This window comes from Eubalaena glacialis, chromosome X, assembly GCF_028564815.1.
Source record: "Eubalaena glacialis isolate mEubGla1 chromosome X, mEubGla1.1.hap2.+ XY, whole genome shotgun sequence".
NCBI classification, from domain to species: domain Eukaryota; kingdom Metazoa; phylum Chordata; class Mammalia; order Artiodactyla; family Balaenidae; genus Eubalaena; species Eubalaena glacialis.
In genome coordinates, this window is record NC_083736.1 from 136,638,042 (window position 1) to 136,651,327 (window position 13,286).

At 60.2% G+C, this 13,286-nt stretch overlaps 1 protein-coding gene across 7 annotated transcripts in view; it reads left to right on the forward strand.

Moving 5' to 3' along the window:
- The window catches only part of ATP2B3 (ATPase plasma membrane Ca2+ transporting 3), a 42,754-nt gene that overhangs the window by 9,223 nt on the left and 20,245 nt on the right, over positions 1-13,286 (forward strand). For 4 of the 7 annotated variants that reach the window (XM_061179251.1, XM_061179252.1, XM_061179254.1 and 1 more), the window contains 10 exons: positions 1,210-1,374; positions 1,821-2,035; positions 2,693-2,935; positions 3,308-3,549; positions 5,853-6,087; positions 6,415-6,465; positions 10,683-10,862; positions 10,997-11,084; positions 11,711-11,817; positions 12,115-12,306. In XM_061179251.1, the coding sequence (XP_061035234.1) occupies positions 1,210-1,374; positions 1,821-2,035; positions 2,693-2,935; positions 3,308-3,549; positions 5,853-6,087; positions 6,415-6,465; positions 10,683-10,862; positions 10,997-11,084; positions 11,711-11,817; positions 12,115-12,306 (1,718 nt within the window). The remainder of the gene's footprint in view (positions 1-1,209; positions 1,375-1,820; positions 2,036-2,692; positions 2,936-3,307; positions 3,550-5,852; positions 6,088-6,414; positions 6,466-10,682; positions 10,863-10,996; positions 11,085-11,710; positions 11,818-12,114; positions 12,307-13,286) is intronic. The other 3 variants (XM_061179258.1, XM_061179253.1, XM_061179255.1) reach the window with 1 other exon arrangement.

Below are 13,286 nucleotides of genomic sequence, written 5' to 3' on the forward strand. Positions count from 1 at the left end.
GAATCCAAAGATGGATAAAGTATGGTCCTGGCCCTCGGGAAGGTCACAATCCACAGACGTGAACCCAGGGGCAATACTCAAGTGCAGTGTGGGACCCAGGAACGCAGGCAAACGACTGGAGTTCAGAGGCCGGCTGGGGTTGGGGTGGCATTTGGGACAGGAGGACAGTCCGATGGCCAGGGCCCCGGGCAGGGACAGGGAGTGGCAGTCAGTGGGGTAGAGGCCCAGCGGGGTGGGACCTTGAGTGTCGCTGAGGCTGTGGCCCGAGGCCGTGGAAAGAAGAGGCCACCGGTGAGTGGTCTCAGGCAGCCAGGGGGAGAAGGGATGGGCGGGGAGACAGGGAAAGAGGGATCAGCTGACACTGCACGGTGGCAGGAGGCATGCAGAGGCACTGCGAGCCCCGTTGGGTGGGGGCAAGGACGAGTGGCAGGGTTGGGTGCCCCCTCCGGGTGGGAGATGGATAAGATTACACGGGGCAGCGTGTGAGGTGGTGGACGGGCCAGAGGCGGGCGTGGGGCAGGGGCCGCACCACCACCACCACATTAGGGTCCACCAAGGGGGCTGTGAGAGGGCTGCCGGTTCCAGAGAGGAGGCGGAGAGGCATCTAGGGGAGAGGAGCGAAGGCCCCATGTGAGAGAAAGGCGCAAGGCTTGCCCGCCGGCAGCCGGGGAGTGGGCTGAGGACTGCGCATGTGCTGAGCTGGGGCCCCGACGGAAGTCGAGGCGTCCCCCGGAGGGGTGTCCACCTGAGGGCTGGCAGGAGAGACAGCCCGAGCGGGGAGCGGGGGAGGAGAGTGCGGGGATTCCTGGGCCTCCCTGAGGGGAGTGGGAACATGGCTAAGACAGCAGTGGGCAAGAGTCAGCTCTGGGTTCTGGAACATTCCATGGGCCCCAGGCCTCTGCTTTCAGGTATTGAGATTTGGGGCGTTACAGGACTGGCCACGCTGTCTGTGTGCCCAAGTTACCAGTGCTTGTGTCTGTCCTCCCTTCCCCTGCGAGGCCCCAAGAGAAGCATCTCTGTCCTGCCCAGGACAGCGCTGGAGCCACTGCCCACCTCAGGAGGGCCTGGCCTGATGAGAGAGGAGGGAGAGGACAGAGCCCCCTGTTTCCTCTCGGATGGTGTGGCATATCTTTCTCCATGAAAGCCCCTTGTAGCCGTCACCCCAGCCGCCAGCCCCTAACCTTGGCTGCGGGTTTCTTTTGTGTGCAGCTAAGAAGCAGGATGGGGCGGTTGCCATGGAAATGCAGCCCCTGAAGAGCGCAGAAGGGGGGGAGATGGAGGAGCGGGAAAAGAAGAAAGCCAACGTGCCCAAGAAGGAGAAGTCGGTCCTTCAGGGAAAGCTCACCAAACTGGCTGTGCAGATCGGGAAAGCAGGTGGGGCCGCCGACGGGCGGGGGGGACACTGGCTGTGCAGATCGGGAAAGCAGGTGGGGCCGCCGACGGGCAGGGGGGACACTGGCTGTGCAGATCGGGAAAGCAGGTGGGGCAGCCGACGGGCAGGGGGGACACTGGGCTCCTGGACTCGAGGCCGGACCAAGGAGAACAAGTGGGAAAGGGATGTGACATGGGGTGTGGGCCAGGCAGCAAGGGCACGGGCTAGGAGCAGGTGACGGCCTTCAGGGCCTGGTTCCGCCCCCTCTGGCGAGCGTGGACTGCAAAACTCCGTAAGGCCAGGGACAAGGAGCGCCTCCCCCGACTCGGGGTCAAGGGAATGTGGCTGCAGCGTCCCTTACCTCTTCCCTCTTGCTCTCTCCCTCCCTCACCACTGCCGGTCACCCTTCCTGCCTCCACCCTCTGTGGCCTCTGACGTGGCTGGGCAGGGCTGGTGATGTCCGCCATCACCGTCATCATCCTGGTCCTGTACTTCGTGATCGAGACCTTCGTGGTGGATGGCCGGGCGTGGCTGGCAGAGTGCACACCCGTCTACGTGCAGTACTTCGTCAAGTTCTTCATTATCGGTGTCACTGTGCTGGTTGTGGCTGTCCCAGAGGGCCTGCCTCTTGCTGTCACCATCTCCTTAGCTTACTCTGTCAAGGTAATAAAATAAACACAACAGGAATAAGAATTCCGTGATACCAGGGTACAGACCCAGAACTTGGGGTGCAAAGCCGTTAAGCAACTTGGACGAAGCAAGGACTGGATAAAGTTTGGGATTGCTCAGGTGAAGAACGGGAGGCCGAGCAGGGACGCAGAGCTGGCCTTGCACATCCTTGCCCACCTGGCTTCCTGGGCAGAGGGGTGTGACGAGCTAGCATCTGCAGGATGTGGGCAGGGTCGCCGAGGGGCCAGGGAGTTGAGGTGGGGGCAGGGGGAAGGGGGACCACTGGGAGACAGTGGGCAGGGCAGAGATCGGGTTGGGCAGGGGAGCCACAGGGCCTGCCGGTGACCCGAGAGGGGGCTCTGGGCAGCAGGGAGGCTCCAGCTGAGCTCCAGGGAGAGTGGCCACCCAGAGTCGACCGCTCGGCCTGTCTGATGAGAGTCCTTACGTCTCACAGGCCCGCTGCCTCGGTTTGACCACCACCCCACCGCCATCTGAGCTGTGCACCTGCTGCCCCAGGTCCCGGGCTGTTAGTGCCGCGAGGAAAGCTGGTGGGCGGAGCAGAATCATACATGCCGTTGTGCTGATTACCTCCTGCTCCCCCACCCCGCGAGGACAGCTGGCTACCCAAGCCTCCATCTGTGCCCTTTACAGAAAATGATGAGGGACAACAACCTGGTCCGCCACCTGGACGCCTGTGAGACCATGGGCAATGCCACGGCCATCTGCTCGGACAAGACGGGCACGCTCACCACCAACCGCATGACCGTGGTGCAGTCCTACCTCGGGGACACCCACTATAAAGAGGTTCCGGCCCCCAGCGCCCTGACCCCCAAGATCCTCGACCTCCTGGTCCACGCCATCTCCATCAACAGTGCCTACACCACCAAAATACTAGTGAGCTGGGAGCAAGGGCAGGCCAAGGAGGGGGTAGGATGAGGGGAGGGAGCCCGGCCCGGCTGTGGCATGGGCTGTCACCAGGGGCTTGCCAGGCTCTCTTAAGGACTTTTGAGCCGAGCCACAATCGTTTCTGGGGTGCTGGTCTCCCTCCTCGTCCCCGGACACTGGGCGGGGCCTGCAGGTTCTGGAAGCCCTTCCCGGCCCAGTGAATCGTGGAAAACCTGCCCATCTAGTCCGTACTGGAGGCCCTCCTTGGCTCCCTGCGCCACACCTGAAAGACGTGGCGGCCGAGGCTGGGCTGGGGCCCGGGGACAGTAAGGAGGGTGGCCTTGGGCCTCCAGGGCCATGCTGGTTCTCCTCACCTCGCAGCCTCCAGAGAAGGAAGGCGCCCTCCCGCGCCAAGTGGGCAACAAGACGGAGTGCGCTCTGTTGGGCTTCGTCCTGGACCTGAAGCGGGACTTCCAGCCCGTGCGGGAGCAGATTCCGGAAGATAAGCTTTACAAAGTGTACACCTTCAACTCGGTCCGCAAGTCCATGAGCACAGTCATACGCACACCCGACGGCGGCTTCCGCCTCTTCAGCAAGGGCGCCTCGGAGATCCTGCTGAAAAAGTGAGGGGGCAGCAGGACCCAGCCTGGGGCTGGGGCTAGCTAAAGCGTACAGCGTTTCTGGTTGTATTATTGCGGTAAAGTAGACATAGCATAAAATTGGCCCTTTTAATCACTTTCAAGTGGACAGCTGAGTGGCATTAAGTGCATTCTCACGGTTGTGCGCCATCACCGCCCCCCAATCCCAGAACGAGTTCATCACCCCAAAGGAAACCCTGTGCCCATTACACAGGCACTCCCATCCCCCTCCCCCTAGCTCCTGGCAGCCACTAATCTGCTTTCTGTCTCTGCGGATTTACCTATTCTGGACATTTCATATAAATGGAATCATATAGTATGTGGCCTTTTGCACCTGGCTTCTTTCACTGAGCCTAAGGTTTTGAAGGTTCATCCAAGTTGTAGCCCATATCAGTGCTTCATTCCTTTTTATGGCTGAGTAATACTCCGTTGCTCAGGTAGACCACATTCTGCTTATCCAGTCATCCACTGACAGACACTTGGGTTGTTTCCACCTTTGGCTACTGTGAATCATCCTGCTTTGAATGGTCATGTACGAGTTTCTGCTTGAACGCGTGTTTTCAATTCTCTTGGGTATATTCCTGGGAGTGAAATCTCCAGGTCATATGGTAATTCCATGTTTCGTTTTTTGACAAAACGCCAAACTGTTTTCCACAGGGGCTGCCCCACTTTACTTCCCCATTAGCAGTGCATGAGGGTTCCAGCTTCTCATCCTCACCGACGTGTTATTACCTGATTATTATTATTGTTGTTGTTGTTGTTATTATAGCCATTGGGATCTCATGGTGGTTTTGATCTGCATTTTGTTGATGACTAGTGATATTGGCACCTTTTCATGTGCTTATTGGCCATTTGTTTGTCTTCTCTGGAGGAATATCTATTCCAGCCCTTGCCCATCTTGGATGTGAATTCTTTGTCATTTGATTGTTGAGCTGTAAGAATTTCTATATGTTCTGAATATTAGATTCTTAACACATATCTGATTTTGAAGTATTTTCTCCCATTCTGTGGGCTGCCGTCTTTTCACTCCCTTGATAGATTTTTGTTCACTGTCTTGATTTGTCCTTGGATGCGCAAACGTCTTTCAATTGTGAAGTCCACTTTATCTCTTTTTCTCTTTTGTCGCTTGTGCGGGGTTCCTTTTAGAGGTGGTGAAAATGTTCTTAGGTTGACTGTGGTGATGGTAGCACGACTGTGAATATACTAAAAGCCATTGCATGGGACATTTTAAGCGGGTGAGTCGTGTGCTGTGTGAATTGTATCTCAACAGAGCTGTTAGGGAAACTGAGGCGGGCGGCACACAGCTCTGCCTCCAAGTGCACCATGCCCCGCACCCGCTCAGCGTTCACACCTCCCCTTGGCCTTGGCCTCGGCAGCGCCCACGCACCCTCCTAAGACTTGGCCTGACTGTGCCTCAGTGCTCACCCCCGGCTTTCTGGGGCCTTCAGGACAGAGTCCCGAGCAGGACCTCTGGGCCCCTCCCCTGGCCTCCACAGCCAGCTTCTTTCCTTCCTCACCAGTCTGCTCGGGGCCCCCATTTGTCCGTCTGCCATGCCGGCCTCTGGGGCCCGTGTTTCCTTTGCTCCTTCCTTTTCTGCACCTGAATCCTGCCAGCCCTCCCCATCCCAGCCCTTCTGTGGTCGCTGCCTTGTCGTGGCCCTGCTCCGTGGCATTCGGTTTTTGCTGATGTCCCACCTCTCTCCCTAAAGCGCAACGGGGCAAGAGTGACAGCCCCCCAACTCCCATCGAGTCTGTGCGGAGCTGTGGAAACAAAGTACCATCATCCTGGTGGCTTAAAACAACAAAGATCTATTTTCTCCCAGTGCTGGAGGCCAGAAGTCCTCAATCAAGGTGTGGGTGGGGTCGCCCTCCCCCCAAGGCCTCCGAGGGAGGATCCTCCCTTGTCTGTCCCAGCTGCCGGTGGTGGCTGGCCACCCTTGGCCTCCCTCGGTTTGTACCTGCATCTCTCCAATCTCTGCCGCCATCGTCACACAGCCTTGTCCCTGTGTCTGTGTCTCGAGGTGTCCGCTTCTGTTTTTATAAGGACAGCAGGCATTGGATTGAAGGCCCAAGCTCCTCCACTGGGACCTCATCTTACCTTTGCGACAACCCTCTTTCCAAACAAGGTCACATTCTGAGGTTCTGGGAAGAACACGGAGGGGGTGCACTGTTAGGCCGCACAGCGCCTCCCTTCTGGGGAAGCCCTCTGCTGCATCCCATGGAGGGCTCAGCCGGAGGTCTGCTCCCCTGCCTCATGGCGCTGGCTCCTCTTGTTCCGTCCGCCCCAGGTGCACCAACACCTTAAACAGCAATGGGGAACTGCGCAGCTTTCGCGCTCGGGACCGGGACGACGTGGTGAAGAAGGTCATCGAGCCGATGGCCTGCGATGGGCTCCGCACCATCTGCATCGCCTACCGGGACTTCTCCGCTGCCCAGGAGCCCGACTGGGACAACGAGGACGAGGTCGTGGGCGGCCTCACCTGCATAGCCGTTGTGGGCATCGAGGACCCCGTGCGGCCCGAGGTAGCCAGAGCCCCTCTGTGAGCTGCCCGCTTGTCGGGACGGGTGGAGGGGCCACCCTTCTTCGCATCTGGCCTCGGTGGTGAGGCCTTTGGACATAAATGCAAGGAGGGAACCGCCCCTTTCTCCTGCCCTCCTGGCCGTCGCGCCACTCCCTGCCAGACTTTCTAGGCAGAACAAATGGCAGCCCGCCAGAGCTGGACCAACTGGGGAGGGTGGGCGATGGCAGAGCCTCGGGGTCCTCCAGGGGCATGGCCATCATGCCCCAGATCAGACCTTCCCCGGCACACTGGACCCCCACCCTTGTCCTCTTGCCCTTGCACCCTTCAGGAGGCTCGGTCCTGCCGTCTGGAAGGCCCCCTCCTGCTTGGCCTCCGCCAGGTAAGAGAGGGCGGCAGTTAGAACCTCGACAGCTGCCAACGCCCGCAGGACTGATGGACCAGAGGGGTTGGTGAGGGAGAGGGAGGAGCCGGGGACAAGTCCCAGGGCTCTGGTTCCGAGAACTGGGTAGATGGTGTTTGGGGGGCTGGGGGAGGGGAGGGCAGTTCTCAGTCGAGGGTATAGTTGGGGCCGAGTGAGGTTCGGGACATCCCCATGAAGATGTCACGTGGTTAGGTCCTGGCCAGAGAGACATTCTCCAGAAGCGTCTTTTCATGAGTGATGGTCGTGGGTGCAGCCAAGCAGAGATGGGAGGACCCTGCGAAGGAGACTCCAAGGAAGGGGCCAGGCAGGGAGGGGAGACCGTGAGGACCGTGTGGCTGAGCAGGGGAGCCAGCGTGTGGAGACAACTTTACCCAGAGCTTCGCTGAACAGGGAACAGAGCAACAGGGCAGAAGTTGGTCAGGGTGCAGAGAGGAAGAGCAATGGGGACGGTGTTGGTCCTTCAAGATGCGAGACCCCCGAGGGAGGGAGCCTGCCAGGCTGGCCCTGGAGCGGGGTGCTGGCGGCAGCTGCAGGCCACCAGGCCCCAGAGAGAGTGCGCAAGGCACGGAGGGGGCAGGTTTTGAGGCAGGGAAGGACCCTCTCTCTCCCAGGGCCTCTCCAGTGGCGCCCACCTCGTGTCAGAAGCGCGGGCACCTTGATCCTGCCAATTAGCCTGAAAACACGTGTGTGCACGGTCTGCCCTCAGCTCTCCCTCGGGAGACAGGCGTTCACGTGCCGGATCAGGCACCACAGACCCTCCATTCAGAAGTCAGGGGTCATCAGCGACAGCGTGTCCCCGAATTCCAAGGAGATGGGGACCATCATGTGCAGAGAGGGGGCACGCGGAGTTGGCCCCAGGAGGGAGCGGGTGGTGGCAGAGGCAAGGGGGGAGACTTCGAGCCAAGGAGTGGGCCCGGAGAAGGCAGGTGGGGAGAGGAGCTGCCTGGGACAGCAGGGGCACAGGATGCCACTGAGGGCGGCAGGGCTACCTCCAGGGACACAGGGACTGGGCCTTTCCCTTCACCGGACCAAGGAGAAGCTGAGGCGCAGAGGAAGGCTGTGTCCATACGGCGAGCCGAGTCCTAAAGCCATGTGGCCCTTACATAGACCTGACGGCCTCCCCGTCTGCACAGAGCCATTCGCCACCGCCGGCCCCCAGGTGGCCGCTCCAGGGTGATGGCTGTTCTCTCCTTACTCCTTGGGAGGTGTCAACAGTAGCAGCTCTAGACTTTTCCATCCAGATAACTGGGGCTGAGTGAAGCCGCCGGAAAGCCAGAGCTCCTGTTGGAATGTCTCACAGACCCAGGAAGGCGACATTCACGGACTCCCAGGGCCCTGGGCATGGCCATTTCAACAGCATCATAACCAACCCGCCCAGCCCTTCCACCTCCGCCCTCGGCCCGGATGGAGGGGTGTGAGGTGTGAAGCGGCTGGCAGCCGCACGGCACGGGGAGCCCTTCTTGCCTGACCCCCTGGGCCAAGGAGCCCTGCAAGCTTCCCCTCATTTCCGGCATAAATATTTGTTGCAAACTGAAGCTCTAGTCATCAATGTAAGGTTGGAGGCCTGAGATGTATTTGTAGATCTCCAAGACAGAGCTGCAGAGGCCATCTTCTGGCCCACGGCGGCTCATTTACAGAAGCGCCAATGAGGCTAGACTGGGGGCTGGAGGGGGGGGCTAGATGGAACAGTCCAGAAGGGCTGCACATAGGCGGGGTGAGGCCCAGCCCTTCCCCCGCTCAGTGCTCTTCTCAGAGAGGGATATTATTGTTTTTATACGTTTTCATCTTAGAAAAAACATGGATAAAAGTTCCCTGAAGGTCACCATGAAGGCTCAGCCTCAGTGGCTGCCCCGGCGGGTAGAAGCACAGGGTGAGAGAGCCGTCAAGGCCAGGCAATGGGCAGCTTGTTTAAGATCCAGAAACGGCCTTGGTAAAAGGGCCCAGGGGACAGGCTAGCTCCTCTCTGGCTGGAGAGTGGCTGAGTGAGAGGCTGGGCAGCAGGTGGGGAAGCGAGGCAGAACCCCACGGGGACCAGCCAGCCACGTGGTGGCCAAGGAGGGTGCCCCGAGGGCCCAGGGGAGCCCCAGGTGCTGACGGCAGGCGGGAAGGCCGATAGGGTGCTGTTAAACTTGCCAGGATGCCTGGGGGTCTGGGATGACTGCAGCCCGAGGAGGGCCTGGCAGGGGGCTGTCTCTGCCCTGGGGTGCTGCATGGACCCTGTAGGCAGGCTGTACTTATGCCAGAGGGGCCTGGGGGCTCCTGCAGACACCTGGCTGCCTGCTGTGCTGTCGGACCTCAGCCATCAGGCAGGGACCACGGCTGGGCCCAGTGGGACAGCAGGGAGGCAGGCGAGGAAGGGCAGTCACCTGATGAGGGAGAGGGCGCCTGCAGACGGAGGGAGCTTCCTGCCACCTGGCTGGGAGGCCAAGCGCCTTTCAGACCAGAGACGGAGCCGGGCCTGGGCTGAGCCCACACGGGGGAGGCTAGCAGAGGCTGGATCCGGGGCTCCCCGGGCTCAGGCTCATCACGGCCACTTGGTGGCAGCAGAGGGGCTGTTCCCAGACGCGTCAGAGCCGGGGTGCGGGGGTGGGGGGGGGAGCTTGCTGGAAGGGGAGGTATCTCCCCGCAGCTCATCCTCTAGCTCTCAAGGATCCCCAAAGAGCAGAAAGCGTCCCTGAGGCTGAGAGTGAGGAGACACATTATTGGGGGTGCGGGATGCAAGCCCCCTTCCCGGGGCTGGGCCTTCTAGGCCGCTTGGGCGTATTTGCCGCAGAGATCGTAAGGTCACTCTGTCCCAGCCCTGAAGTGGGACCCCCTCTGGCTGGGCCCTGGGTCCCCCTCCTCTTCCCACTCTCTCCCTGGCTAAGATCACAGCCTCCACCCCCTGGCTTCAGGGGCCACCAGCGTGCCCGGACCTCCTGGGCCAGTGGTCCCCTGCAGCCCACCTGGCCCCGCCTGCTGCCCGCCTCCCCTGGGGTCTCCCAGCTGCCCTGACCCCCAGCGCCTGGCCGCAGCTCCCCAGGCCTGGCCGCCAGGCCACACCCGGGACACCGCGTGCCCTCACGCTCACACTGTCCCCGGGGCTCCGGCTCAGCCCGGCGGTGCCCACTGGGAGCCCACAGTGGGGTGCACTGGGCCCAGCGGACACAGCAGGGAGCCGGGTGTCCCCAGGCTGCACCCCTCGCCCCGGCCGCATCGGACACCTCACAGGCCTAGGTCTGAGGCCGTTCTTCCTCCTCCTCTCCCCTCCCAGCCCCTCAGGCGCGGTCGGCATGACTCTCCTCCGCACTGCTGTCTCAGGCTCACAAGTCCCCTCCTCCCTGGAACGGGAGTGTCTCCACTCTCTGGGACAATGCCATCCCCTCCCAGCTGGTCTCCGCTCCGTTCAGCCCATTTTCCACTCAGCACTAGCGGAATGTCTTGTTCTTCTCCCTTTTCCGGAATCTAATCTTATGTTTGGAAAATGTACTAAGTAACCAGAGCGATGTCCCATTTCCCCTAACGAGCAGTGCGAATGCCTTATCATGTCAAGCCTACGGCTCTAAATGTCTTAGGTTTTATATTATTGAAAAAGAAAAAGTGGCAGGGAAACAAGTGAGAGCTTCCCAGAGCTCGGCCAACAAGGCCAGAGCCTGCCTTGAGTCAGGGCCCGAGAGGGTCCAACCCGAGGTGGGTCCTGCCATCTGGCAGGGCAGCTGGGGCCAGAGGTTCCTTTCTTGTCCTTCGGAGCTCACTGGCACGGCCCCCGCCAGCTGGCCTGCTAATGGGACTGGTCCTGGCTCGGCTGCTCTGGGTCTCCATTTCCCCAGTGGAAACTGAGGTTGAAAGAGCTGGGTGATTTCTCCGGTCACCTTGCTGGACATGGCTCTGATGGTGCCCCTTGACAGCGTTCCAGTGGCTTCTCCCAGCCTTGCTCGTGGTGTCAGGGCCTGGGTCTGAGTCGTCGGTGGTCCCCGGGGCCGGCACAGGGAAGGAGGCACCTGGGGTGGGGGGCACCCTGCTCCCTGCGGGCCAGGCTGACAGCCGGGGCGGAGCTGACAGGCCATTTCTCCCGCCTCCTCCAGATCGCATGGTGGAGGGAGGGGTGCTGCAGATCTGGATGGAGGAACGGGTAGAGCCCAGACACAGCTGTGTCTGGCCTTGATGGCCCCACCCACCCATCTTGTCCCTTCCAGGTCCCTGAAGCTATCCGCAAATGCCAGCGTGCTGGCATTACGGTCCGCATGGTGACCGGGGACAACATCAACACGGCCCGTGCCATTGCGGCCAAGTGCGGCATCATCCAGCCCGGGGAGGACTTCCTGTGCCTGGAGGGGAAGGAGTTCAACCGGCGGATCCGAAACGAGAAAGGCGAGGTAGTTCCCGGCCCATGAGCCCTCCCTCGAGTCCACGGTTCTGGCACTTTCTCCACCGCCGCCCCCTCTGTTCAGCCCTGCCTGCCCGCCCTGCCGCCGAGGCTCTACAGCGTCTGTGTGCTTTTCCCTCCCAGATAGAACAGGAGCGTCTGGACAAGGTGTGGCCCAAGCTGAGGGTCCTTGCCCGATCGTCTCCCACCGACAAACACACTCTGGTTAAAGGTAATGGAGTGGGCTCACTCCTCACCCTGCCCTGCCCTGCCCCTGCCCCGGGTGGCGGGACGCAGGCTGCGTGTGGCCATCACCCCTCGGGTCGTCGTCTGCTCCCAGACGCCCAAAGCTGAACTTCCGACTGGGCCTCAGGGTACTCAGCTCTGGACCCATTGCTGCTGGAGACTTTGTGTCTCAGAGGAAGTCACTGGCCCTCCCTGAACCTCACTGGGAAAGTGGGGGTAGTAACGGAGACTCCCTCAAAGGGCTGACCTGCCGGAGCTCGAGCCTCCACTTCTCTGCACTCACAGTATCAGTGGAAGACGCCAGTAGAGGCCAGCTCTCTTCATAGCAGATGGGGAAACTGGGGCCCAGGAGAGGGAGACATTTATCCAAGTTGCCCAGTGCCGAGCCCCTGCCTTCTACCAAATCCCACCACCCTGTATCATCTCACTGGGTGATGGGCCAGGGTGGGAGAAGGGGGATGGGGCTGCCAGTCAAGGCACAGGACTTGGTCCCAAAGGTGGTGGAGAGCACGGAGGACTGGAGCCAACTGGCCCCCCACGGCCCCCGGGCTGGTCACCCAGGGCCACAGACGGCACCAGACCTGCCCTGCCCTGCCCTGATCTGTGTTCCAGGGATCATCGATAGCAACACCGGCGAGCAGCGGCAGGTGGTGGCCGTGACCGGGGACGGCACCAACGATGGGCCAGCCCTCAAGAAGGCGGACGTGGGCTTCGCCATGGTAAGCCACCCGCTGTCAGCCTGGCTCACCACGCCAGGTGGGGCCTTGTGATGGTGGACGTAAGCTTTGTGCAGCAATGTGGGAGCTAGCGTTGAGGCAAGTTGCAGAGTGCCAGAAGTTTCTTTCTCTCACATCCTGGCCACCTGGGCCTCTGCAAGCTCTGCCCTGTTGGTGGCTGCTGCAGCGGTGGCGCCCTCTTCGTTTGTGAGCAAAACCTCTCTAGTACAAGGACACATTTGGAGTGGGTGAGCGGGGCTGGGGAAGGGGCCCCGTGGACACGGTGTGTGTGTCCCCCAGGGCATCGCGGGGACTGACGTGGCAAAGGAAGCCTCGGACATCATCCTGACAGACGACAACTTCACCAGCATCGTCAAGGCCGTCATGTGGGGCCGCAATGTCTACGACAGCATCTCCAAGTTCCTGCAGTTCCAGCTGACGGTCAATGTGGTGGCCGTGATTGTGGCCTTCACGGGTGCCTGCATCACTCAGGTGGGCACTGGGGGCCACTGGGCCCAAGGAAGACCCCGGGCTCTCCCTCCCATGGCCGGGCTCCTCCTGCCCGGTGCGCCTGGACCCCAGTGTGCAGAGCAAGCCCAGGGGACCCCGCCCCCAGCAGGGTGAGGGCTGAAGAGCCCCTGCCTGAGGACCCAGTGGTGGAAGCCAGGTTTTTTTTGTTGCAGACTCTTTTGGTTGAGATAGAATTCACCCACCAAAAAATTCACCGTTCGAGAGTATACAATTCAGTGACTTTTAAGTACATTCACGATGTTGTGCCTTCATCACCTCTATGTAGTTCCATCATGTTTTCATCACCCCAAAAAGAAGCGCCATCCCCATGAGCAGTCCCTCCCCGCTCCCCCTCCACCGGCCCCTGGCACCCGCTCATCTGCTTTCTGTCTCTACAGACTTACCTATTCTGGACATTTCAGCTACATGGAACCAAATCATAGGTGGTTGTTTGTGTCTGGCTCCTTCACTTAGCACAGTGTTCTCGAGGTCCATGTTGTAGCAGGTACTTTATTCCTCTTGATGGCGGACTGATGTTCCATCGTATGGAGCGAGCACCTTGTGTTTCTGCATCCCTCCATCAATGGGCATTTGGGTTGTTTCCACCTGTGGCCGCTGTGGACGTGCATGTGCAAGTCTTGGTAGACCTGCATTTGCACTTGTCCTGGGTCTGCTGGGAACTCCGTGGTTAACCTTTGCAGGAGCCTCTTCCCCTTTTTCAGTTCTCCAATTCTCCCCATTAGTGAGTGTCCAGAATTTGTCTCCCTTTCAAAAGTATTTTTTAATTGAGATAAAATCCACATAACATAAACTGTACCATAATAGCCATTTGAACCAAAGTGTACAATCCAGTGGTTTTTGATGCATTGCCCATCTTGTGCAACCATCACCTATACCTCAGTCCAGAACTTTTTCATCACCCCTGTACCCACTAAGCAGCCACTCCCCACTCTCCTCTCCCC